Source organism: Vigna angularis, chromosome 7 (assembly GCF_016808095.1).
Source record: "Vigna angularis cultivar LongXiaoDou No.4 chromosome 7, ASM1680809v1, whole genome shotgun sequence".
Lineage (NCBI taxonomy): Eukaryota > Viridiplantae > Streptophyta > Magnoliopsida > Fabales > Fabaceae > Vigna > Vigna angularis.
This window is the reverse complement of record NC_068976.1, coordinates 27,512,871-27,538,612: the sequence shown is the minus strand read 5'-3', so window position 1 is coordinate 27,538,612 and position 25,742 is coordinate 27,512,871. Positions and strand designations below refer to the sequence as shown.

General features: G+C 30.1%; 1 protein-coding gene across 4 annotated transcripts; it reads right to left on the bottom strand.

The window, feature by feature from the left end:
- Positions 1–1,846: 1,846 nt before the first annotated feature.
- On the bottom strand, positions 1,847–5,021 carry LOC108336180 (CBS domain-containing protein CBSX3, mitochondrial). 4 transcript variants are annotated; one of them, XM_017572517.2, is made up of 6 exons: positions 4,865–5,021; positions 3,711–3,977; positions 3,534–3,615; positions 2,773–2,846; positions 2,464–2,524; positions 1,847–2,248 (listed from the first exon to the last, which is right to left on the bottom strand). In XM_017572517.2, exons 2-6 carry the CDS (start codon positions 3,966–3,968, stop codon positions 2,106–2,108), a joined length of 618 nt encoding a protein of 205 aa, XP_017428006.1. In that variant the 5' UTR covers positions 3,969–3,977; positions 4,865–5,021; the 3' UTR covers positions 1,847–2,105. The 4 variants fall into 4 exon arrangements, with proteins under 4 accessions (XP_017428006.1, XP_017428008.1, XP_017428007.1 ...); XM_017572519.2 differs by having other exon boundaries at positions 3,711–3,973; positions 4,865–4,976; XM_017572518.2 differs by lacking the exon at positions 4,865–5,021 and adding an exon at positions 4,448–4,777.
- Between the last annotated feature and the right edge of the window lie 20,721 nt (positions 5,022–25,742).

Genomic DNA, 25,742 nt, shown 5'->3' with positions numbered 1-25,742 from the left:
ATAATCAATATAGATTTTGAAGTCTAAGAAAAGTGTTCACTAAATTTCAAAATCTAAGAGAAATGTCAACCAAATTTCGAAATCCAGTAAATTCTGAAATTGAATTTCAAAATAAAATGAGTTTCTTAAAATGAATTTCAAAATCTAAGTTTTCTAAACCAGAAAATTCGACGAATTTTCTAAATTAGATTTCGAAATTATGTACATGTAAAATATAATAAAAATAAATATTAAATTATAAAAAAACTTAACCAATAAAAATGAATAATACGTTTACTTGAAAGATGAATGAAAAGGGAAATGAAGGAGATGAGAAGGATAAACGAAATAAAACCACAAGTTTTACGTTGAACGGAAAATAAAGCTGAAACAGACTAGAGAAAACACGTCAATATAAACTTGGGATACTAAATATGTTTGGTAATTAAAAATTACTGTTTATCTAATTTATATTATATATATATATATATATATATATATATATATATATATATATTTCAAAAGTTAAATTTGTCATAGTGAAATTTAGAGATGGAGGAATGACACTTAGAGGTGCAGGAACAACATCCCAAATAAAAAAAATGTGGGCCTACATGTATAAGTTTGAGCCCATGCTCTTGTTTTAAACTTTTGGTTCCTGCACCCCATCATTTATGAGTGCAACGCATACTACCTAAAAAACTAAAATACTCTCCTCCACTGTACTACACCACTGCTGCCGATGTTGCATCACTGTGACTGCAGAAGAAAAGAGAGAACGTGTTGCAGAAAAAAGCTCGTTTTGAAAAATTCCTTTTAAAATATATTTCATGGGTTTTGGAAAGCTTGCTTGAGAATGTTTATTTTGGAAAGTTTATTTCGAAAAGTATTATATACATTTTAGAAAACTTATTTCAGAAATCATATTCTCGAAAACTTGTTTCAAAATATATTTCATACATATGTTTCGGAAATCCTATTTTAGAAATCTCATCACAGAAATCCTATTCCATATATCTACCCAACATTAATGATAATATCTTTTTTATTTTAAAATATAAAATAATTTAGAAAAGGTTACCTCTAAAATTAAAAGAATTATTATTTTATTAGATGATTTATAAGTACAGAGAAAATGAAGAGTGTTAATCTAAAATTTTCCATTTTTATGAACGTAAAAAGTTGTTTTTACTCAAGTCAACGTACAACCTAAAACTTAATGATACAACACATCAATAAATGACGAAATAAAACGTTTTTATTTAATATTTAGGTGTAAAATTTAAAATTTTGAATTTTTTCTATTATTAATAAAATATCTAATCTATAAAATAATAAAAATATTTTTATAATAATAATAACGTACAATATTTTATGTTAACAGTTTTATTACATATAACTTTAATTTAGATTCATACAATAATAAATATATATTATCATATTTTTAAAAATTACTATACGTTTTTTCAATACATAAATATCACACGTCATATTTTAAAAATACATAAATATCACGTCATATTTTATTATTTTTAAAATAAATGTATCAAATACAAGTTATTTTTAAAATAAATGTATTATACATCATAATTTTCTTTTATTCATAAATTTATTTAACAGTTACGAATTAAAATTTTATTTTTTCAAGGATAAAAAAGTAAATATCATGAAATAATATATACCTAGACGACAGTACATTATCCTATCAATATATAACCTATTCTCTTTGAAAGAAAGTGGTCAGATAACTTATATACATAATTTCTCTAAATAAATGGAGTTCTTTTTTTATTTTCTTAATTATTTTCAAGCACTTATTTGAAAATATTACGTATAAAAGTAACATATTAAACTGTGACATCCATGATAAGGCAAAAAGAAAAGTTACCATCTGCAGAGTGCAGATTTGAAATTGCACTCAATCATCAGCGAAACATGTTTTCGAAAGTTGAAAACAGATTCAAACTGCATCCAGTTGTTATTATTAACAAGCTGCTACACCATTGGGGTTAATGTTCATAGAACTGAAATCACAAACATATTTACAAGCACTCAGGCTTATTACTTAATCCAAATTAGCTTGAATGCTCTTCAGGGATTTTCATCATCATCATCATCACCATCATCTAATAACCCCCTTGTATGAAAGCATTCAAACGCTCAACCTCTTGACGATGCTCACGCACCACAGCACGAACCACATCTCCAATAGACACCATTCCAATCATCCCCTTCTCATCAATCACAGGAATGTGCCTGATTCTGTTATCTGTAACAAAATGCAGAATAAGATCACAAACATGATTTACAAGCTTATGTAATCATAAACCTATATGATATCTTTCCGAATGAACAATAATATATACATGTAGTAACAGTGTGAATTTTGGTCCTGTTATAATAATATCCAATTACAAACTATGATTAAAGATGATTTTTTTATTAGTTGACAGCTTAAAACAATGTTTCAAAGCTCATACATACCAGTCATCAGTTGCATAGCCTGTAGAACTCTGGTATTGGGAGTGACTGTGATAAGTTTGTTCTGCAGTCACAACGATAGAATTTTAGTTTAGTTATCTGGAACACCACTAACAAGGGGAACAGTTTAATTCTCTGAACACATAACATAACACAAATTGCAGGTTCACTATAGAATAACAGTATGTTTGGCAAGCTTAATTTTGGAAAAACAGTAGTTTATTTCTCAAAAGCTCTTTCTGCAAGTTAGCAGAAATAATAAAATATTTCTCCAAGTTGAAGTAAACACAAGAAGTACCATAATACACATACCTCCTCAGTCATAATATCTCCAACCTTGGTAGACTTGGAAGATCTTCCCTGCACGATGATCTTTCTCAGGTAATCTGAATGACGAGAGGAGCAAATAGTTAACACAAATGACCAAGGGATAAACAAACAGGCTGTAGATAATTAAGACTATTTAACTGTGTCGAAAAATATATTGATAAAAAGACCATACTATGCAAAGGCTTTTCCTGGATTATTAGCTCGTTAGCCAATTAGACATTTTACTTCTCCAATATAAATCATTTTGCATTCTCATCAGAGTACATGCAGGTATTTACTACTTACAGCATATGATACACAGAATCTTGAAAGCCAAAAGCACCATCGAGTGAATACAATACAACCCTTTTTAGTTTTTACAGGGTGCCAAGTGTGTCAAGCATACCAATCTCATTTTTTCTTGTTCAGTTAGGCAATTATGTATATGATGCTCAATGGCTTAACATATAAAACATGCAGAACATATAGAACTGAACTATTCTTACCAAAAATCTTGCCCCAAACTAAATAGAATTTTAGGATCTCATATGTCACGGATAGGGAGAAACAGATGAAGAGCTTTTCCCTCCTCTTTCTTTGTTTCTATAATATAGAAAATCTAAGTTCACTACTTTGCATTTCAAAACAATTTTATCGAGACATTAGCGTAAAGAATTGCATCAGACATAAGCCATCGTTTTCTAAAGAAAACTAAATCATCCATTAGACAATTTATCACAGAACTCATTACGCCAATCGGATACCTCTTTCGGTAATAATCCCTGCAATTGCCTTATTCGCATCAGGTTTCACAACAACCAGAGCCCCAACATTGTTTTGGGTCATCTGCAATGGATGTCAATGTAAGAACATACATCAACCCATTGTAAACTCCCAGATTTATTCCAAAAACAATTGCAATAAAATCAAATACATATTACCGATTTAACAGCATCATAAACAGTATCATCTGTGGTGCACCAGAGCCAGGATCCATCTGCACCCTTGCCTTTGTCTTTCATGATGTCCGCAATTGTTGTGCTCTCAAAACCATGTTCCTCAATGCGAGCAGGTGTAACAGATTCAAACCGTGAGGAGGCGATTGGTTGCAACAGGGGATTCACCATGCGAACCCGTTGCAGAACAGCATTTTTAATGACATTCCCGTTGGACAAAAATGTTCTTAATCCTCCTTGCATTGTAGCTGTCTAACAACCAGATAGAACATCTTAGAATTTTCGATTTTGCAGTTTAATTAGTCTCAAGTATATCCATGCACAGATTTTGACAAAATTAACCAATGAAAATCGTACTCCGAAAAGAACCGTACAAGAACAAACTACATGCAAATCGGGAGATTCTATAGAACTAGTTTTGGAGTCACAGAAATCATTACTCCAATTAGATCCAAGATCTGTGTTCCGAGAACAGAATAACCCTCGTGTCCAATTAACAAATAGTTGGCTCAAATCAGAGGAATCATTTGATTTACTTATCTTCTATATCCATAGAAGAATCTCAAACGGGAAAGTCGAGACATGTTAGAAGAAAAAAAATCACCTATCAGAAGCTGAAAATATGTCAAAATATTTACAGAAAAAAACAAAAAACAGTGAAACATGCAGAATTTGCAGATCCAATCCCCATACGGACAAAAAAAGTTGAATCACACTCTCACCTCTCCTTTCTGTTCAGATTTCTTTCTTAGATCGCCAAGGGATGAAGATTGGATGTAAATATATAAAAGCTCACAAAAACAGTCCCCGAGAAACCAAATCAATAAACACACCACAACCCTACCCACATCAGCATCAATACAACCTTAACTAAACTAAGAAGCCTTTATTATTTTTTTCATTCAAATCTGACCAACCAGTATCCCTTTCGAATTAAATTAAGATGGGTGAGACGTGGACCCTTATATTTTACATTGATGATCACCCAAAATAACAACATATCAACCACAAGTTAAGATCCTTCATTTCCAAACATAAAAGCTCAAACTGAAAGAATGGTACATGGATCACAGGACGATGGAAAGGTGAGATGAGATTACGAAGAAGAAGAAAAAGAATAAGAGGAAGAAGAAGAATACCAGAGAGTAAGGCGAAGGTTGTGAAAGAGAGAGTGAGAGTGTGAAGGAGCGGCGTGTAGATAGAATGGCTGAGCTGAGCCCTACCCTTGTAAGACACTGACAACACTTGACTTGTTCCTCAAATCTCACAATGACCGTGAAAGTGGGGCCCTCTCTATACTTTTGGATCATGACAATGATGACATTATCCAAATTATTATTATTGTTATTATTATTATTATTTATTTTATACCTTTATTATATTTCAATTTGCAATTTGGTAAGTTTTGAGTGATTCTGACAACCTATCTTATCTGCTGCCTAAGACTATATTGTTATGTATACATGCTGATTGATTGTGCTAAATTATTATTACATTTTTCAGGGAATCTTTCATATTTGTTATGTCAGTAATCTAGTTTTGATTTCAGTTATTATTTTTCATGGATTCTGTTATTGGTTGAATTGTATGAATGTTTTAATCACAATAAATATTTAAAAATTGATTTCTCATATTTAATTATGTTAACAGAATCTGAAAAAGGAATTATGATTTAGGATAAATTTATTTTCTGTTACTTATGTAATACTATATATTTAAAAAAAGTGCAAGGAATCTTCCTTTTCTTTTTAAGTTAGAAACGTAGTTCTTTTTTCATGTATTTTATAATTAAATGTGTTCTCAAGTGAATTGCACATAATTTATATAAAGTAGAACTTACATAATTGATTTGAATATGTTCAATTCACTATAATGTTTAAAATTTGAGTTATTAACACTATGGCACCCAGAATCTCTGAAGAATTTAAGATCCAAAGGTTGTGTTTAGTTATTTTTTACACTTGAATTATTACGGATGATTAAATTCTTAAACTCAAATTTTAAAAACTCTTTTATAACACCTAATTTTTTAAGTTTGTTCACCAATGATTAATCTCCATAACTATAAAATCCAAATTACAAAGATAACTAACAAAATGCAGAATTTAAATTATGTAAGAAATACAACCCAAACTATGTTGTAAAAGTCATGTTGATTAAACCTAAATTATAGGATTTTAGTTATGCATAGAGACAGGAAACAAGAATATTAGGAAAAAGTCACCTCTGTTAGATTTAAATCCCTTTAAATTTGTGTAACTGTTGAATTCTAAAACTAACCTAAAGAATTTTTCTTACAGGTAAATACCTTACAAGTGTTGGGTCCACAAATTATTGATGCTTTATGTAAACTGGTAGTAAGAAAAGACTACCTTGTAAAATTATAAAATAATAAAAACGCAATAATACATACGACATTATAGGAAGCTAAAATTTATTGTAAAATAATAATATGCAATAATACATATAGAAGCTAAAATTCCGGACAAATTGGTCTGAGTTTAATTTAGATATGACTATATTATTGAAATTGATTTGGATTAAGTCATTGATCAAATTATATATATATATGCATGTATTTTGTGTGTATGAATATAAAAGAAAATAGAAGAAAATTATTATAAAAATGAAAAGTTTATTAAATAATTGTTATTATAATTATATATCATAAAATTTTTGATTTTTTTAAAATGATTGTATATGTTGAATAATATTATTTTTGAAGAATATTCACATATATAAATCATGAGGTTAAATTTATGTACGGTAATTATTTTTTTATTGCGTGATTTATAACAATTTTATTATGTAATCATCCATTGTGTATGATCATATTTGCGCACTCTTAATGGATGTGAGACAATCAAATGTATCAGAAAAATAACAATTTCATCTATAATTCAAAATATGATTATATAGCTCCTAAAATCAAAATAATCCAATATGTTACAATTTTTTTTTAATTGGTAGCAACACCTTAAATTTCAACCAATCAAACATCATTGAACAACTTCCATATCCTTTAACAACTAATGATTATGTACTTTTGTAATTTCGCAACCCTACATCCAATTCAAGTTATTACTAATCAATCCAAAATAAATTATTTAATTTTAAATGAATAAAGAATTTTCGACTAGATCTTCTTTGTTAAGAGTTGTTTGTTGAACCACCAATAACAATATTATGGTTAAAAAGTTGAAAGTATTTTAGCCATGAATTATCTTTCTTCGTTTGTTTGAAATTATTGGTCCTTGGATAAACAAAAATGACTAGCCAAAGGTGAGCTTACTATTTTGGTATTCCCCATGTTAAATATATGTAAAACATGGTGGATGTACTCTGCTTGAGATAACTACAAAATTTCCTTTTGCTTATCTTGTGTGATTTTCATTCCAAGGCTTCTTTACAAGAACTAAGTCCTTCATGTCAAGTTCTTTTAACAATTTTATCTTCAGGTTTTTAATTTCACCATATATGAATCTGCTACTAGCATATCATCAACATAAAGTAACAAAATGATATAACTAGATTCATCTTTAAGAAACAACAATGGTCAACATTGCACTTGTGAAAACCTTCCTTGTGCATAAAGCTTTGAAACTTCTTTTATCATTATTTTTTAGATTGTTTCAAATCATACAAGCTCTTTTTTAATCTATATACCATGTTAATTTTCCCTTATTTTTAGAAACCTTCTGGTTGATGCATGTAAATCTCTTTATCTAAGTCTCCAGGAAGAAATTTGGTCTTTACATCTAATTGCTCAATGTAAAGAGCCCTTCACAAGCAACAATACTTAAGACTATCTCAATGACATTAAGTTTAATAACTAGAGTAAAGACTTTTGTGTAGTCAATTCCTTCCTTTTGTTGAAATCATGTGACAACTAATCAGACTTTGTATCTCTTAGAGTCGTTATGCTCCTCCTCTACTTGATACACCAATTTGTTGTGAAGTGCATTTTTCTTCATAAGCAACTCTACTAGTTCTCATGCTTGATTAGATATTAAAGACTTCGTCTCATCTTTAATAGCAAACTTCCACTCATTAGCATCTGAAGTCTAACATGCTTCCTCATAGTTTTTAGGCTCCCTAACATCAATAAATAATATATAATTTTGATTTTTCTTGTTAGGTTTATGAGGTCGAGACGACCCTATCAAAACATGAATTAGAGTATAAGGCTTTTTTGTATCAATTTGTTTGTCATTGTTATTTTCAATTGATTCCTTTGACTAAGGAGTATCAATTACAAAAGTTTATGGAACATCATCTACCTCTACATACATTGGACTGCTCTTTTCTATGTTTTTAGTGTATGTGTTGTCCCTGTTCTTGTACATTAAAGATCACATCTATACTACAAATAATCTTTTTGTTTTCATTATTCCATAAATAATAGCCAAACTCATTTTCACCATAACTGGTGAAAGTGCACTTTTTCGATGTTTGACCTTTTTCCACTTCATACCTCTTCTCATATCTTATGCTCCAATGGTATGGATGGACCTTGATTGATTAAGTAAGTTGTTGTGTTGTTCCCCCATAAAGCCTAACTACAAATATAAGCATCTAGCTCTTTCAGTCAATGTTCAATTCATATGTTCAACTACATCATTGTGTTGAGGCATACCCAATCCATTTTGATCATGTGGTCATAGCAAAACTTTTTAAATTTATTGTCTTCATATTCATCACTATTGTCTGTTCCAAACTTTTTGATCTTCAATCTTGTCTCATTTTCTAGCATCGCTTTCCAAATCTTGAAAGCCTCAAATACTTCTCACTTGTGTGTCAAAAAGTAAACTCATACCTTTCTAGAGTGATCATCTATAAAAGTCACAAAGTATCTCCCTTCCTTATGATTTTAACACCTAAAATTACATTGGTTTTACCCAAATCTTTCCTTTCATATTTTGATTCTAGAAACAATTTGGTTCTAGCGACAATCTCATTGCATGTACCAAATTTATTCTTAAAGTAATTAAGTAAAATTACCTACACCCCAACAATTTTAAGATTGGTAAACGAGAAAATACCTGGTTGTGCTTCTCTCCTTGTAGGTAAAGTATACAAAAAAATTACTCAAGTACCTCGTCTTCTTATTTCTTTTCCTTTCTTTAGATATACAATATTTCCTGAGGCGTGTAGATTCACTGTCTTTAAGGACTTATCCGCGGTGTATTGTGCAAGTCCCCCAGGATACAACAAGAACTTCCCAGAATATCTCTGAGGATCTCAAAAGTAGCAAGGATCTTAGAATAAACCCAGAATATTTCTAGAAGAGTAAAAGAAGAAAAGAGAATGAGAGAAGATTGCTTTTTTGTGTGTTTTAGAATGGAGGAAGAACTCTCTATTTATAAAGCTAGGAGAGAATAAAATCAATAAAAGAAAATAAAAACCATTAAATATTTTACCGTTGGAGCACTTAAGAAAATGAATTGAACGTTGCAAAAGTTTCTACCCAATGTTCCAAAACCAACTTTATAAAACTAACGTTCCAAAACCAACTTTTGTAATATAATATTAATATGTTACAACAAAAGCAAGATTTTCCTTTGCCTTCATATCTTGATTCTTTGTTTCATTCTTGAACTAATTTTTGTAATGCTCAATCTTTCCATAATTTCAACACTCAGTTGTCTTTGAGTCATGAAAGTTACGAGGGTTTTAGGACCTATATATATCCTTTCTTAGATTTACCATGTCTATATCCTTTAATTAAACTTCTCCCATATTTTGTATGCAAAACTAAAGAGGTTGATGATTCACCTAACTCTCTTCATCGAATCTCTTCAATAAGAACCGAGTCACAAACATCATTAAATTTTAACGTGTTACCTCCTGATGAGCTACTCACAGTTGTGACAGTAACATTCTAACTTTCTAGTAGGGAAGACAAAAGTATTAATGGTCGTACTTCTTCATCAAATTCTATTCTAACATAACTCAATTGGGTTGTGACTCTATTGAGTTCATTTAGATGTTGTAGTTGCTAATGAAACCTTTTGTCATCCGTAAATTGAGTAATCGTCCTATCAAATGAAATTTGTTTAAGACTAAAGTTTTTGGGTGTTGCTCTCTCCACCACCACACATTTCTCCCTCCACCTCCCCAATTTTTTTTAATTCCAATTATATCCTCAGATTAAATTTTTTTACTTTTACTATTTTAATTTATTTCAAACCTAGTTCTCCTACTTTACTCCCTGCACCCAATCTTTCCATCTCTCATTTCCGTTTAACAATTTGTCTTCTGTTTTACTCTGCAACCCCATTTGTCTTCTCCGTTTCACTTCTCCTCCTCCGTTTCTTTCTTCTTCATTTTCCTTACATTATTAAAATACATTAAAAATATATTCAAAAATAATAAATCAAAACATTTAAATTAAATTATTAAAATATTTCCAAAATAAAGAATAAACTAATAAAACAAACCCTAAAATAAAAAACGTAATCGGAGGAGACATCCTTCAACGGATGTCAACATCCGTTTAAGGAAAAACGGATGTCGACATTCGTTTTACCTTAAACGGATGTTGACATCTGTTGACGGATGTTGACATCCGTTGAAGGATGTCACCTCCATTTAAAGGTTACGTTTTTTATTTTAGGGTTTTATTTGAAGGTTTATTCGAATACGCACCTGGAGGAAGCAACACACGCACTGCACCACTCCACACACTGCACCACGAGAGCGACACTGCACCACGAGAGGGAGACTGCTTGATAATTCTTTCCACCACCACCAACCTTTGCAACTTGTAGTATCTCACAGCGATGAAAGAAAGAGAGGAAGAAATATAATGTTAAAATGAAAGAAAAGTATTTTACTCATGTACGGAGGACTAGAATAGGTTATTAGTGGAATAGGTTGTGAATGGGTAAAATTAAAAAATAATAACCCTAAAAATAAAATTTTACTTAGGGGCAAAATAATAAATGGGAGGTGGAGGGAGAAAGGTGTGGTGGTGGAGGGAGCAACACCCAAAGTTTTTTCATACATTCTAGAAAGAATTGTCATAAGAGTTGTTATGGTTGCTTCTTTTACAACGTTGAATGCAACATTGTGAGATAATGTCAAACAAATAACTCCAAGAGCTTGCTTGTCAAGAAGAGTTCAGTCTTCATCTTTCATGTCCTCCAGTTTATTTCTTGAGATAGGTTGATACAACTTTTTTTTATACAAAGAATCTTCAATTTGCATCTTCCAAAAGTCAAAGTTTGTACCATTAAACTTTTCAATTTTAACCTTTCTTTCATATGCAGTCGTAGCTTCCACTCAAATTTGACTCCCTCTTGATCGTTTATAAAAATAAACAACAATAACAATTTGGCTCTAATACCGGTTGTTAGGAAATAACGCACATTTCCTGTAATTATATTTATGGAAATAATATAAATGTGGAATAATCACACACAAAATTGATAAGAGAGTTCAACCAATTATGCATATGTCTTCATGTTGTTGTTGCTGACCTTTTATTTGAAAGGAAAAATTACAAAATAGTGTTTAAAAACACTCAATTCACAACCTAAATAAACACAAAAATAAAATATTTTTATTTTTCTCTCTTTTATTTCTCTTTTGTTTTATCGTTATAATTGCATAACCTAATATATATAAATCTCATTTTGTTTCCTATAATTATGCATTAAAAAGAAGTAATAGATTTTATCTATTTTAAATAAACAATACTCTCCCTATAATATTTTCTTTGCTTGAATAAGTCTAATAAATACATTACCTTTTTCAAGTATCAAATGTGTTATGTATTAACATTTTAGTTGTTCACATCATATGACACGTTCTCGCTTTAATATCACATGGAAAAAGTGTTTCACAAATAATTTTTTACATAATTGAATTAAAAGACATACATACATTTACTTTTAAAGTTTAAGATTCAAAATTTTAAACATAAATAAACTTTAATTTCACAGTAAAACTCAAAAATTAAAAACATATTTAATCATAAAATAACCTATATAATATTTAAAAAAGTTTCATTCATAAATATTTAATTAATGACATATATGAAAATTGATAATTTTAAATTTGGTTTAAATTTGAAATAAATTAAGAAACAGTATTTTTTTTATAAGAACTAAATTAAAAACTCCTTCATTTTATGTCAACTATAATTCTATTTAGGTAAAAAAATGAATAACAAAATTTAGAACACAATAAAACAATACTTATTTCATACAAAAGTTATCTATTAATCAATTTATCTTTGAAGGAAAATAAAAGGAATTATGGATGCAAAATAAGAGTGATAGCGACTGGGCTGATACGGGAACTTGTGAAGTTTTGTCTTTTAGTGGGGAAGGGCTTTTGGCAAATGTCCCCGAGGTATTACTCGTTTTCATCTTTCCCCAAAACCAACAAACTCATCACACTTAAATAATCTCCTTTTCTTTTCTGAATTATTTTATATAATTGCTTTCTTTTATTTTTTATAAAACATGTTATAATATTTAGGTTTAATTATAATTTAACTTCATGATAAATTTATGTAATTTTAATTGAGTTTTTATTCAATCTTCATGGTTTATTCAGTTTTTAAAATTTTAATTGAGTTTATGTAGTTAGATATATTTTTGTAATTATTTTGTATTTTCATATTATTCTCACATAATATTTTGTTTTGTTGTAAGGGACTACGACGTAGAGAAGTTCCTTCAAGATTCACTGTATTTAATCAAAATCGTTTTAAATTTAGTTAACATTATAAAATATGTAACTATAAAATTATTATGAAATATGAAATTATAAAATTATAATATAATAATATTATAAGTTTTTGAACTTCTAATTACACCCCTATATATGAAGTTAAGTCCCTGTACTATTTTGTTTTATCTTGTAACCAACACAGCATCAATCTAATTAATTACTTTTCACTTAAGTATATTTCTTATATTTCTGGTAGAGTCCACAGTCCAACTCTACATTTTTTTTTTGTTCGTATTTTATCCTCAAAACTATTCTTACTTTTTAATAAATTTATAACAACTCCTGAACATATTTTTAAGGTTTAATTCCTTGATGCTTATATTTGTGAAAAAAATATGTAGGGACTCCTCTTGTTTAAAACAATCTCAATTGAATCTTAAATTTTGTAAAATAATAATAATTAAGTTCTTTTTGTTAAATGGTCAGAAACAAGATCAAGAGATATAACCTATTGTAGAGTAAATATACTGATGTAAATGTTTCTATTAAGTATAATTAATATTTAAAGTAAGATGATGTATTGGTTTTTTACTTGACCTTATGTAATTGGTTAAACTTAGTTAAAAAAATAAATTAAAGATTTTGTGAAGTTGAGATTAGAGATTTCGAAAGGGAACGAGGGTTACTCCCTACACTACCCCAGATTGCTCCTTGCACCACCATATTATTTAAAAATTTCAAAACTAATCTTTATATTTTAAAAAATCCTACATCCCACTTCTTTTCTTCAATGGATATCGACATCCGTTAAAGAATTTTTTTTTCTTCAACGGATATGCCACATCTGTTAACATATGTGTCCATATCTGTTTAAGCTTTATGTGTTTTTTTTAGTTTTTAGTTAATTAATTTATTGTATTAATAATAATAATTTAATTAAATAAAATAAAATTAATTTAGGTAATGTATTATAATAATCTATAAATTAATTAAAATAGATTATCTAAATAAACTAAAATTTAAAAAAAAAACTTAAACCAGTTGATTATAATTAATTAATTTTTTTTATAATTTAATTAAATTAATAATAATTATTTAATTAAATAAAATAAATTAATTTATTACGTAATTATATATAAATTTATTTTATTTAATAAAATAATAATTATTAATTTAATTTATTATTATTATTTAATTAATTATTTAAATATTTTTTATATAATTACTTAAACGGCGTCTGTTAATGATGTGGCGTTAAGGTTTTCTTTATTTATTTATTTTTTAGTTTTTAGTTTATTAGTTTATTGTATTTTAAATTAATATATAAATATTATTTAAATTTTTAATTTATTATATAATTATATATAAATTAATTTTATTTTATTTAATAAAATAATTATTATTAATTTAATTTATGTATTATTATTTAATTAATTAATTAATTATTTTTTATATAATTACTTAAACGGATGTGCTACATTCGTTAATGTTTTTTTTAGTTTTTAGTTTATTAATTTATTATATTTTAAATTAATATCTAAATATTATTTAATGATTTTATATTTTAAATCAATTTATAAAGTATTTTATTTTTTTGTTTTTTATAATATATTATGTAAATAAAAAATATTATTAAAATAAAATCTAAAATAAAAACAATAAACTAAAATATAAAAAAAAGTTAAAATATGTAGACGGATGTCAACATCCGTTGAAGGTGAAACAAATGTTAACATCCGTTTTATAGTAAGGGTAAATTGGGTATGGGTGGTGTAGGGAGCATTTAGTGGTGGTGGAGGGAGCAACACTCAAAGGGAATTAAGGATTTAGAATTCGAAGACGAGACAATTAAGGAAGACGCAATTTCGCGTTTTAATTGGGTTTGATGATTCGTTTGCAAGTTGATGGATTCACCATGGTTGCACGAGGATGAAGACTTGTGATTCGCGTTCTCTGGATTAGCTTGAGTTCCCATGGAAGATTACACGAGTTAGGGTTTGGAGATTGCAGTTTCTGGTTCTTGGGTTTTGTTGCATGTCCGATTAGGAGGGAGGAAGAAAGATAATGGGGGAAAGTTTTGTGTGACCAAAGAAGACAATGGTGTGTTGGAGTTTGTCAAGTTTTTCATTTTTGCACTTTCCAATAACGTCTTATTCAGTGTAGTTGCAAATTTTGGGGTTTTTGGAAATTTAAACTTGGGTGAGATCTAGTGAAAAGTTTTTTAGAAGAAAAGAAAATTGATCTTGATATATGAGTCAGGAGGAAAGAAGAAAGATGATGAGGGAGAAATTTTGTGTGAACTAAGAAGACAATGGTGTGTTGGAGTCAGTTGGGTGTAGAGGCTACTGCGTTCCCAAAGAGAATAGGAGTTCAATGAGGATGGAGGATGAGCAAGAAATGAGAAAAATTGTGATGGTGCTGCAATTTTTTATGAATTAAAACGAACTTATGTTTGTAAAAGTGTTGAAATGAAAAATGTAACAATAACAAATTTGCAGAAAGACGATGGTAGTGATAAAACTGCCTTAATTCCTGTTTGATATCTCTTTTAAAATTTCAAATTTACACCAAATTTTTACAATAACAAAATTTTTAAATTAAATTCTAATTTCATATTATAATTTAAATTATATTTTCATGTAATAAAATGATATACCTTAATACATTTATTGTGCACCACGTCATCACATTTTAATGCCTAACCTTAATTGTTAGGATTTTACAAAATTTAAAACTTAATTGAGATCGTTTTAAAGCAAAAGGACTCACTTCATATTTCTTAATAAATATGTGAATCATCCAATTATTTAAACCTATTTTTATTCATTCTTAAAAAATTATTAAAAGAAATAAACTTTTAAACTTATTCTACACACTTGTTTATTACAGCATTAAAAGAAACACATGACCTTACGACCCCGATTGTATAGAAAATATATGTATGTAAAAAATCAATAAAAGTGTGAAAGTCCATTTTAATTTGAAAGATATATATTTTTTAAGAAAATAAATATAAAATTCTATTTATATTTTGTATGTAGACTAAAAATTTTAATATTTAATTATTCATTTATAAAATCACAAATTCTCTCTGAACCGTTTATAATTTTTCTCTAAGATTTTGAATCTGATTCTCATCCTTTTTGTGACTTGTCAAAATCATTAAGTAGGTATTAGAATAAATATTACTTTTAACATCATTAAGTTTATTTATGTTCTATAAAAAATTTTCTAGATTTTTCTTTTACAAATTTTGGTTAAAGTTTAGGATTTTCATAAGTTATGTGAAATGATTAGATGATATTTTTTTTTATCAAATTATCCTCTAATTATGATGTTTTATTATTTGATTTTTTTTTGAAAATAGGTTCGTGATCCCAAATGAGTTTTGGTGTTATGTAGTTTGGAAGAAAAACTTAAAGAAAACTAGTAAAATAATATTTGTTCATTTGATTTGAACCTTGTGTTTTCATTAAATATCCTAAATTAAATATTTAAAATAAATTGTATTTTTTCCTTATTTATTCGAGAAAGCAAGTGTTTATTTATGGTTCTGTCAATGACTTTAATTTTGAAACAATAATGAAAAGAAGTGGTATCAAACTTATTGTTTCAACGAGCTAAACTGGTTTTTTTAAAAAGGTAAAAGTTTACGAAATTGTTTTCTTTATCTATTGTTTATGTTAACTCGTTCTTAAATTTTTCTGCTCAATGTTTATATATATATATATATATATATATATATATATATATATATATATATATATATATTATTTCTCAATTATTTTGGTTTGATACTTGTTCAATGTGTTTGTGATTAATCTAAATTAACAGGACTACCAAACTACAGTTTTTCAGTGATTACTTTGTAAGATTATACAAGACAAAATTAATATAAAAACCATTTATATTATAGATTAATTTCAAAAGTATATTTAACTCCTGAATTTGTTTTTTATATGAATTTCAATTATAAATTCATGTATTTCTTTCTTATAATATTTTGTTGTCATTGTAAATAGTGTAACCTCGCAATTATATATAATTATATAATATAGTATTCCATATTTTAATATAATAGAACAATTAGAAGAAGAATCACATATAAAATATTAAGATTACAGTCATCCCAAAATGACTATAATTTAAAATTTTAAACACAGAAGAGTATTTCAAAATACACAAAACGTCTATGAATCCTAACTAGGCTAAGCAGCAGCGTCGTCTTCCTCCAAGGCCTGCTCTAGAGGCATCTCATCTACCTCTGCTCAAATCCAAATGGATGATCATTGTAAAAAGGAAACACCACACACAAGCAGACACAAAAGCAAGCAGAAGGGTGAGCTAGATACACAAAAATCATGTTATAATAATCACACACAACATGCAAGTTTAATTCAAAGTTACTGGATCACATAACATAACTTGTTACACTCTAAACTTGACTCGTCCGAGCTATGGCGGGTCATGCACTCGTGGTGACTTCTACTGCTTTGCAAAGCCATTGCCAGTGAGTTTCACCTTACCATACTCACGAGGTTAGTCTGTACCACGCCTTGGAGCATACTGGAAGCCTCAAAGACTAAGACCTCCTCCTACTCCTCACGACATAGATCGATCCTCTCTAAGTGAGAAGAAAGACTATTGGAGCTTCCGGATAACCCCCAAGACTGAGCTTCCATGCAAATCATTCTAAACATACTAAGGACACCACCATGGATCCCTTCCTTGAGGATCATGGAATTACGTCCAATAACCACACTTATCATTTGCAATACCAACCACAACCTTTTTACTCGTACACTTTCAATTTAACCACAACACAACAATCATACATTGTCTTTCAGTCATCACACACACTTAATTCAAACCAAAACAAATAGCTAAAGAGTAGACTGGACTCAGAGGATTCGCTCAGCACACTCCATTCACAAGGCGAGACAGGAGCTTCTCACACAATGCACCTTCACTCGCAAGGCGAATTGGCTCATTGAGGTACTAGACCTCAAGCCTCTCGCATAGCGCACCCGAGTCGCTATGCAAGAGCTTAGACAGAGACCAACCCCCTAAAACCTCTCGCTATGTGCCCAATTCGCCTTTCGAATTAAATTGACAGAGGCTCCAGGCCACCATCAGTCGCGCAGCGCCCAGATTCGCTATGCGAATCACTAGACAAAGAGTAGCACCCTCCAGTCATTCGCACAGCGCACCAGCTCGCAAAACGAATGACTCAAACAGAGAGCACCCTCTACAGAGACTCGCTATGCGAGACCATTCGCGTAGCGAGTTTGCATAATCTGTAGAACGTAAATTCTACAGAATTATGCACTCACACACCCCCTTACCATTTCTAGGCCTTTTCTCCAATTTCTAACACCATTAGTTCATGTTTTACACCTAATTAAACTTTTCTAGATGTTCCTAAACCTTCCTACTACAATTCTAAAGTGATTACAACTCAACTTTTACTCCTCAACATCAATTTCCACAACTTGAGGACCCCAAACCCAATTCTAACACTTTGCACCTACTAGGACCGCTTTGGTGACTCAAACAAGTCACAATACACTTGCTAAGACTGCCCCAACAAACCACAAGATCCTTTGACCACTAACTCTCAAATTTACTATCCCACTTCCTCTAAAATAACCTGAAACACTACCAAAATCAGTCAACCTATAACATAACAGTTCTCACTGCAGATTACCTTCATCTAGTATACTCAATTCCAATTACAAGTCACAATACACTTGCTAAGACTGCCCCAATAGACCACAAGATCCTTTGACCACTAACTCTCAAATTTACTATCCCACTTCCTCTAAAATAACCTGAAACACTACCAAAATCACTCAACCTATAACATAACAGTTCTCACTGCAGATTACCTTCATCTAGTATACTCAATTCCAGTTACACGTCACATCTAAATCAATTCACAAGCATCGGTTCATAGATTCACAGATGAACATTCCAATACATATCATTCCATCTACTCAAAACTTAACATGCAACCCAAACAACAGAGTTAATACATAACTCAGTATATACATATACATGCAACTAATTATAAAGAAATATTCTAGCTCCCCTTACCTCAAATTTACAGCCCACTTACAGGAATTCCTCCACAGTACCTTACACGGCAATAACTCACAAAACCCTACAAACCACCAAATTGGTGATAGAAAACAACTCTTAGAGCTAGGATTGAGCAGAGAATGAAAAGGGAAAGCACAAGACACATGCAACCAGCAAAGATTGCATGTGCTAGATTTAAGAACAATAGATAAACTGGGCAGGAGAACTTACCAGCCTAGGACTCGAAACTGATCGGTCAATTATGAAGCCCTCTACGTTGCGGATGCTTGGGCGTCACCTGATCGAAAATCCAATGGCTCAGTGAAGAGGAATGAAAGAGAGAAGGCAGAGAAGAGAGGATAGGGAAGAAAATGGCTTTGAAGAGCGATGCAAGTTTCTCAAATAATGAAGGAACTTTAAATCCAGCTTATAAATATATATATATATATATATATAAATATATATATATATATATATATATATAAATATATATATATATATATAAATATATATATATATATATAAATATATATATATATATATATATATATATATATATATATATATATATATATATATATATATATATATTAGCTTATTTTATTATCATACTTTCAGTCCCATTATCTGTTGCCACTTGTGCATTCTCAAGGCTAACTCTTCTCAGTCCTTACAAATAGAATGATGTATGGTTACTGATGAAAAAATTATTTAACTTTCTTATTTTCAAAATTAATTAAACATCCATGTTGGGAGTAAAATTTAGGAATGAAATTTGTTTAAATTTGAATTATAGAAAGTTTGTAATTTTTTTTATTTAAAAACAATTGTAATTAAATGAGCCTGTGACCCAACCCGTTTATCCACCAACCCGTGGTGAATTGAGCCGTGTTCGAATTTTTCTAGATCACTAATAAATGAACCGGGTTGAATTAGCTCACTAAGTGACCAACCGTGGTGAGTCGGGTCAGGTCGAGTGAGTCAAGTCGAGTGACCCATTTTGACATATGGTAAACAATAAACTAAATTATCAATGTTAAAGAAACTGGTTGAGAAAATACGTGAAAGAGGTGTCTCACGTTGCTAAATTCATTATTATATTTGACATTTATTTAGTTTGCTATATTCATAAAGTATAAAGTATTTGAATTGTATCCATAATTTATCACATTATTTTATATTTAAATAATCTATTTTTATTTTTATCCTTTACTCACTATTACATCATAATAAAAGAAAAATAAATTACATAAATTACAATTACGGCTCAAAATTACTCATGTTTTATTGTTATATTATTTGATTTTTCGATCATCCTCTACTCATTTAAACTCTTATATTATTATTTATTTCATCAATTTATCGATTTTTATGTCTTAATTAGAAATGATAACGAGTTGAATGGAACACAAATAATATCTATTCGATTCACAACAGAAAATTCAACCAATCATCTATTAAATATCCATTTAAAATACACTGATTTTTTAAAATCCATAATTTATGGATAGTCGCAGGTGTAAAAAAGAATTTTAAAATTTTAAAAATAAATACAAATATATAATATAAATTAAATTAAAATTTAATTTTAATTACTTTTTAAGTTAATAAAATATAAAATAAATTTTAATTTTAATTAAATTTAACTCAATAAAATATAAAATAAATTTTAATCTTAATTAAATTATGATAAAATATAAATTAATTTTAAATTTAGTTAACTTATTAAAATATAATTTTAATTTTAATTTTAATTTTAATTCTTTTCAGATAATTGATACCTGTGAGACTTCCTTACCAGACCATTTAGGTGAGAACGCTCTAAATGATAAAGCAAGTTATGGGTGCATCTAGGTAGTGACTTGCAGAGGTTGTAACTGGTGGAGGGTCTAATGAGGTGAGCCACCGCATTTCTACATTTGAATGGTTAAAGAACATTTTTTATTCTTTCAAAGTATTAAGGTGCAATTCAATATAGATTTTTTTCTTTTTTGTTTAATAAATATTAAAATTAAATATATTTTTACCTGACTTTAAATGAAAATGAAAACTAGTTATTTACTCTATTTGATATATTTTTTAATATTAATAAAAAAAATTAAATAAATTTAATAAAATTTAATTAAAAAACTAAATTCATACTATTATCAAAATAAGTGAATATATAACATCCCACATTATAAGGACAACTAAGAGTCAGAATTTAAAACATAATAGAGTATTTCAAAATAATAAGGACAACTAAGAGTCCTAACTAAACTAAGCAGCAACATCATCTTCCTCCAAAGTCTGCTCCAGGGGCACCTCATCCATCTCTACTCACATTCAAGTGGATGATCATTGCAAAAGAAAAACATACCCAAGCAACACACAACCACAAAAGCAAGGCTGAGCTAGATATAAAAATCATGTTATAACATTCACACGCAACATGCAAGTAAAGACAGATACACTACACTACACAAACATGACTTGTTGCACTTAAACCTGACTCATCCGAACTTAGAATGATTGCCGAGCTATGGCGGGTTATGCACTCGTGGTGGCTTCTACTGCTTTACAAAACCATTGCCAATGGGTTTCACCCTACCACACTCACGAGGTTAGTCCGTTATCACTCACCTTGGGCCATACTGGAAGCACCCAAGACTAGGACCTCCTCCTACTCCTCACCACATGGATCAATCCTCTCTACTTGAGAATGAAAGACCATTGGAGCGTCAGGAAAACCCCCAAGACTGAGCTACCATGCAAATCATTCTAAACACACTGAAAGGGCACCACCATGTATCCCCCCTTGAGGATCAAGAAATTACGTCCAATACTAATACTTTCAACTTTAACACCAACATGATAATGCACACATAAGCCCTTAAAGCAACTGGAACAATTAATCAAAATAGTATACTGGAATAAATAGAAATGGCGGCCAAACAGAAAACATCAACACATTATGAGCAAGACCAAACACCCTATAAATGGTAGAGATCGAACGGTATCTCACTTCCCAATGGACAAGACTGAACGGTCCATAAAAGATAAGCCTGAAGAAGTGGTCGAACACTATTTAGGACTGACCACTAAGAGAAACCGAACGGTAGGAGCTTTGGCCGAACGCTATGAGCTTTGGCCGAGCACTTAGAGCGTTGGCCGAACACTTAGAGCTTTGGCCGAGCACTTAGAGCTTTGGTTGAACACTTAGAGTTTTGGCCGAACACTTAGAGCCTTGGCCGAACACTTAGAGCCTTGGCCGAACACTTAGAGCCTTGGCCGAACACTTAGGCTGTGTTCTTTTGGGTAGATTTGGGGGAGATGATTTGGGGGAGATGATTTGAATGGATTTGAGTGGATTTGAGGGTAATTTTTTAATTGTTTTTTTGAGTGGATTTGTGGGTAATTGAGAGTGGATTTGGAAGTAAAGTTTGTGAGAATTAGTGTAGGATTTGATTGATGTGATAGATTTTAAAAAGAATTAGTTTAATTGGTAGAATTTAAAGATTACCAAAATGCCCCTAGTTATAAAAGTAATATAAAATGTTATATTTAATTATAAAAATGTTTATAAAGAAAAAAATTTATGAATAATTTATAAAATTAATGTTTAAAAATTATAAAAATTAAATAATCAACTTATTTTTAATAAATTAGAAAATATAATATACTTAATTTTATTAAAATGTACATTTTTTAAATTATAATATTAAAATAATTATAAAAAAATTAAAAAATATATATTGCGTAACCGGTTACGCGTTCGCGTAACAGGTTACGCGGGTGCAAGCAAAATTCATTCTTCTCTGTAACCGGTTACACTCTGCTGTAACCGGTTATTTTTGGCTGATGTATGGAAGCAAAGATGGGTATATACGTCTTTCCGTTGTAAATCATCGCAAATCCTCTCACATTTGCGAGATGAGCTGAACAGTGGAATCCCGCAAATCAGCGAATATCCATCTTACCAAATCCGTGCAAATCCATCAAAACGAACGACCTTGCTTTTGGAAATCCATCCGCGGTAATTCACGTGAATAATGTTTTCCCTCCAAACGAACACAACCTTAGAGCCTTGGCCGAACACTTAGAGTCTTGAGACTGAGTGCCAGTACAAAACCGAACACTCATTAAGAGACCGAACGGTCATGAACTGGTAAGACTCAAAAGAGACCAACCCAGTTACGACCGAGAGCAGCACAAGACCGAACGGTCAACTGCAGCGTTCTGCATAATTCTGCAGAACTCTGCATAATTATGAGCAGAATCCAACATGACCATTTCTAACCATTTTTACTAACTTCTAACACCCTTAATTCTTGTTTTATACTTAATTAAACTTATCTAAATGATTCTAAACATTCCTACTACCATTTTAAAGTGATTAAAACTCAAATTCAACTCTAAAACATCAATTTTCCCAACCTAGGGACCCAAAACCCAATCCCACGACTTTGCACCTAGTTTGAACAATTTAGTGATTCAAAGAAGTCACATTACAGTGGCTAAGACTGCCCCAATAGCCTAGTTGCGCTTTAGACCCCAAATGCCTAAAATCACTACCTCACTTACTCTCAAAGTGACCTAAAAACCACAAAACTCCAAATTTCTATCCAACCAAAAATATACCAGATTTCACACTTAAATCACTTCCAATTGGTCAATTATAGCAATTCAAACCCATCCAAATCAATTCCAAACAGCTCAACATGCAAGCAATTTAAAGAAGTATTCTAGCTCCCCTTACCTTAGAGTAACTTGACTGGATATCTCGCAAGAACACCCCAACAGTTCCTTAACCGCAAGAACTCAATAAAACCCTACAACCCACCAAAATGGTGATGGAAACAGCTCTTAGAGTTAGAATGGAGTGGAAAAATGGAAAAGGAGAAAGCTTAAGGCACATGCAACAAACAAAATGCATGTCCCAGTTCAAGAACGGAGAAGAGGTTGCATGGAGGGACTTACCAGCTTAGAACCCAAAATGAATCGGTTAGTTTCGAAGCCCACTACGTTGCAGACGTTTTGGCGGCACCTGATCGGAGATTAAATGATTCAGAGAAGAGATTTGGTAGAGAGAAGATAGAGTTGTGGTAGAGAGAAGGTAGAGAAAATCTGAAACTGAGTTTTAAAGAGAGACATAATGCTTAAACTAATGGACCAGGATGTTTTAAATGGGGTTTTTAAAGTCTGGTCCTATTAACTTAATAACCTTTTTGCTCTTTTAAACTCTATTTTTCAGGCCTTCACGAATAAATTAGTTCAAAATTTACAAAAAAAAAAAACTAATTCTAAAAGTTAAAAATCAATACCATATTTAATCTTAAATATTATCTTAACCAAATGTTAATATGATGATAATTAATCTTTCATGGTAAAAGTTAACTAGTAATTTTTATGTGTTTTTTTTCAAGATCATTTTTATTTAACATGCATCCATCTCAGATTTAAAACTTTCTTTAATATATTAAAACCCGGCTTCAGCAATCATCCAAAATAAATGGTAATATATTAAATATTATCTACGTATTGATAAGTTAACTTATGACATGATTTATTGGTTATTTTAGTTCTTAAAATTAAAAGAAAAATCTACATTTGTAAAATTTAATTTATTTAGGACGTGCCTATTTTAAAGTGAGAAAAATTGTATTTAAAAAGCAAATTGTAATCATTATAACATCCCAAAATATAGTGTAAAACTATATGATAATCATTACACGTTTAATATAAAAAATCAGTTAAATAAATTATTATAAAGTATAATTTATAGTCATCCAAAATAACCATAAATTTTAAAATTTTATATACAATAATAGCTTAATTGTTCAAAACTATCTACAATAACTAAACCAAGCAACTTAAGCATCCGCAACATCACTGTCCAAAGTCTGCTCTAGAGAAACATCATCTCCCTCTGCTCACACCCACTAAATAATCATAACAAAGAAAGGAAATAAAGAAAAACATACAACACAAACACAAGTAGAAGAGTAAGCTATAATACAAACAAATAAAGATAGATTAATACATGTTAAACATTCACCTAAGATGCACACAACACATCAAACCAAGCAACACTATATTATGACCACACTTTAACTTGACCATCTGGATTAGTATGAATATTGAGCTATGACAGTTCATGCACTTGTTGTGGTGAAACAGTTGGCCCACCCCAACCTACCACACAAGGTTAGTTCTTTATCACTCGTCTTAGTCTAAGGTAAAACCCTACACTAGGACCTCCTGCTATTCTCACGACATGTATCACCCTTCTCTACTTGAGAATGGGTGACCATTAGAATGTCAGGATGAACTCCAAGACTGAAATTCCCATATTAATATTTATAATACTTGAAACCACCACTGAGAAATTCCTCCCTAGAACTCTCTTCCATACCTTTGAAATCATAATTATACTCATATACATTCACATTGAATCACAACATATAACATTAATGATCATATAATACCATAGATACTTCTACATCATCCTAAATATCAATACATAACTAGAGGTTATCAGAAAATAAAGATATAAAGAAAAAAAAAAACAATTTTGGACTAGTCGCTCAGTGCACCAAACTCGATGTGCGAAAACATAAACAATGAGTTCTGCTCGCTCACCTATCGCTCAACGACAACTCTTACTCAGCTAGAAGTGTTTTGTTGGCTCAACGAACACTCACTCTCTCAACGAAACTGCATAGTTCTGCAGCACCGAAATTGTAGAATTTGCACCTCTCAACCACTCATGACCTATTCTATATATCTTTCCTAATTTCTAATGCGCCTAGATCGTATTTTAGACTCAAATGCACCTAAATAAATGTATCTAAACCAACCTAAACACATTTTAAACTCTTTGACCATAATATTTCAAACTAAAATTTATCAAAATCTCACTTTAGAGACCCAAATTGAATTTCGTCAGTTATGGCTTATTTTCAAACAACTTAGGAACTCCAACAAGTCCCAAATGACTTACTAACACCCTCCAATATGACCATTTAAACACAGAACCCAAAATTCAAATTCTCACTAGTCCAAACCCCCCAAAAACTAGTTCCAAACTAAGCTAAACTCTACTTATCAACCACTAAACACTCTTACATCAAATTTCTTCCATTTCAATGCTTAGACAAGTGGCAAAACCTCTCATAATAGACCCCAAATGCCTCAAATCAATTTACAATCCTTCTCTCACAATTTCATTACCTAAAACCTCATTTTTCCTTCAAAACACTTTCAAACTTCAAC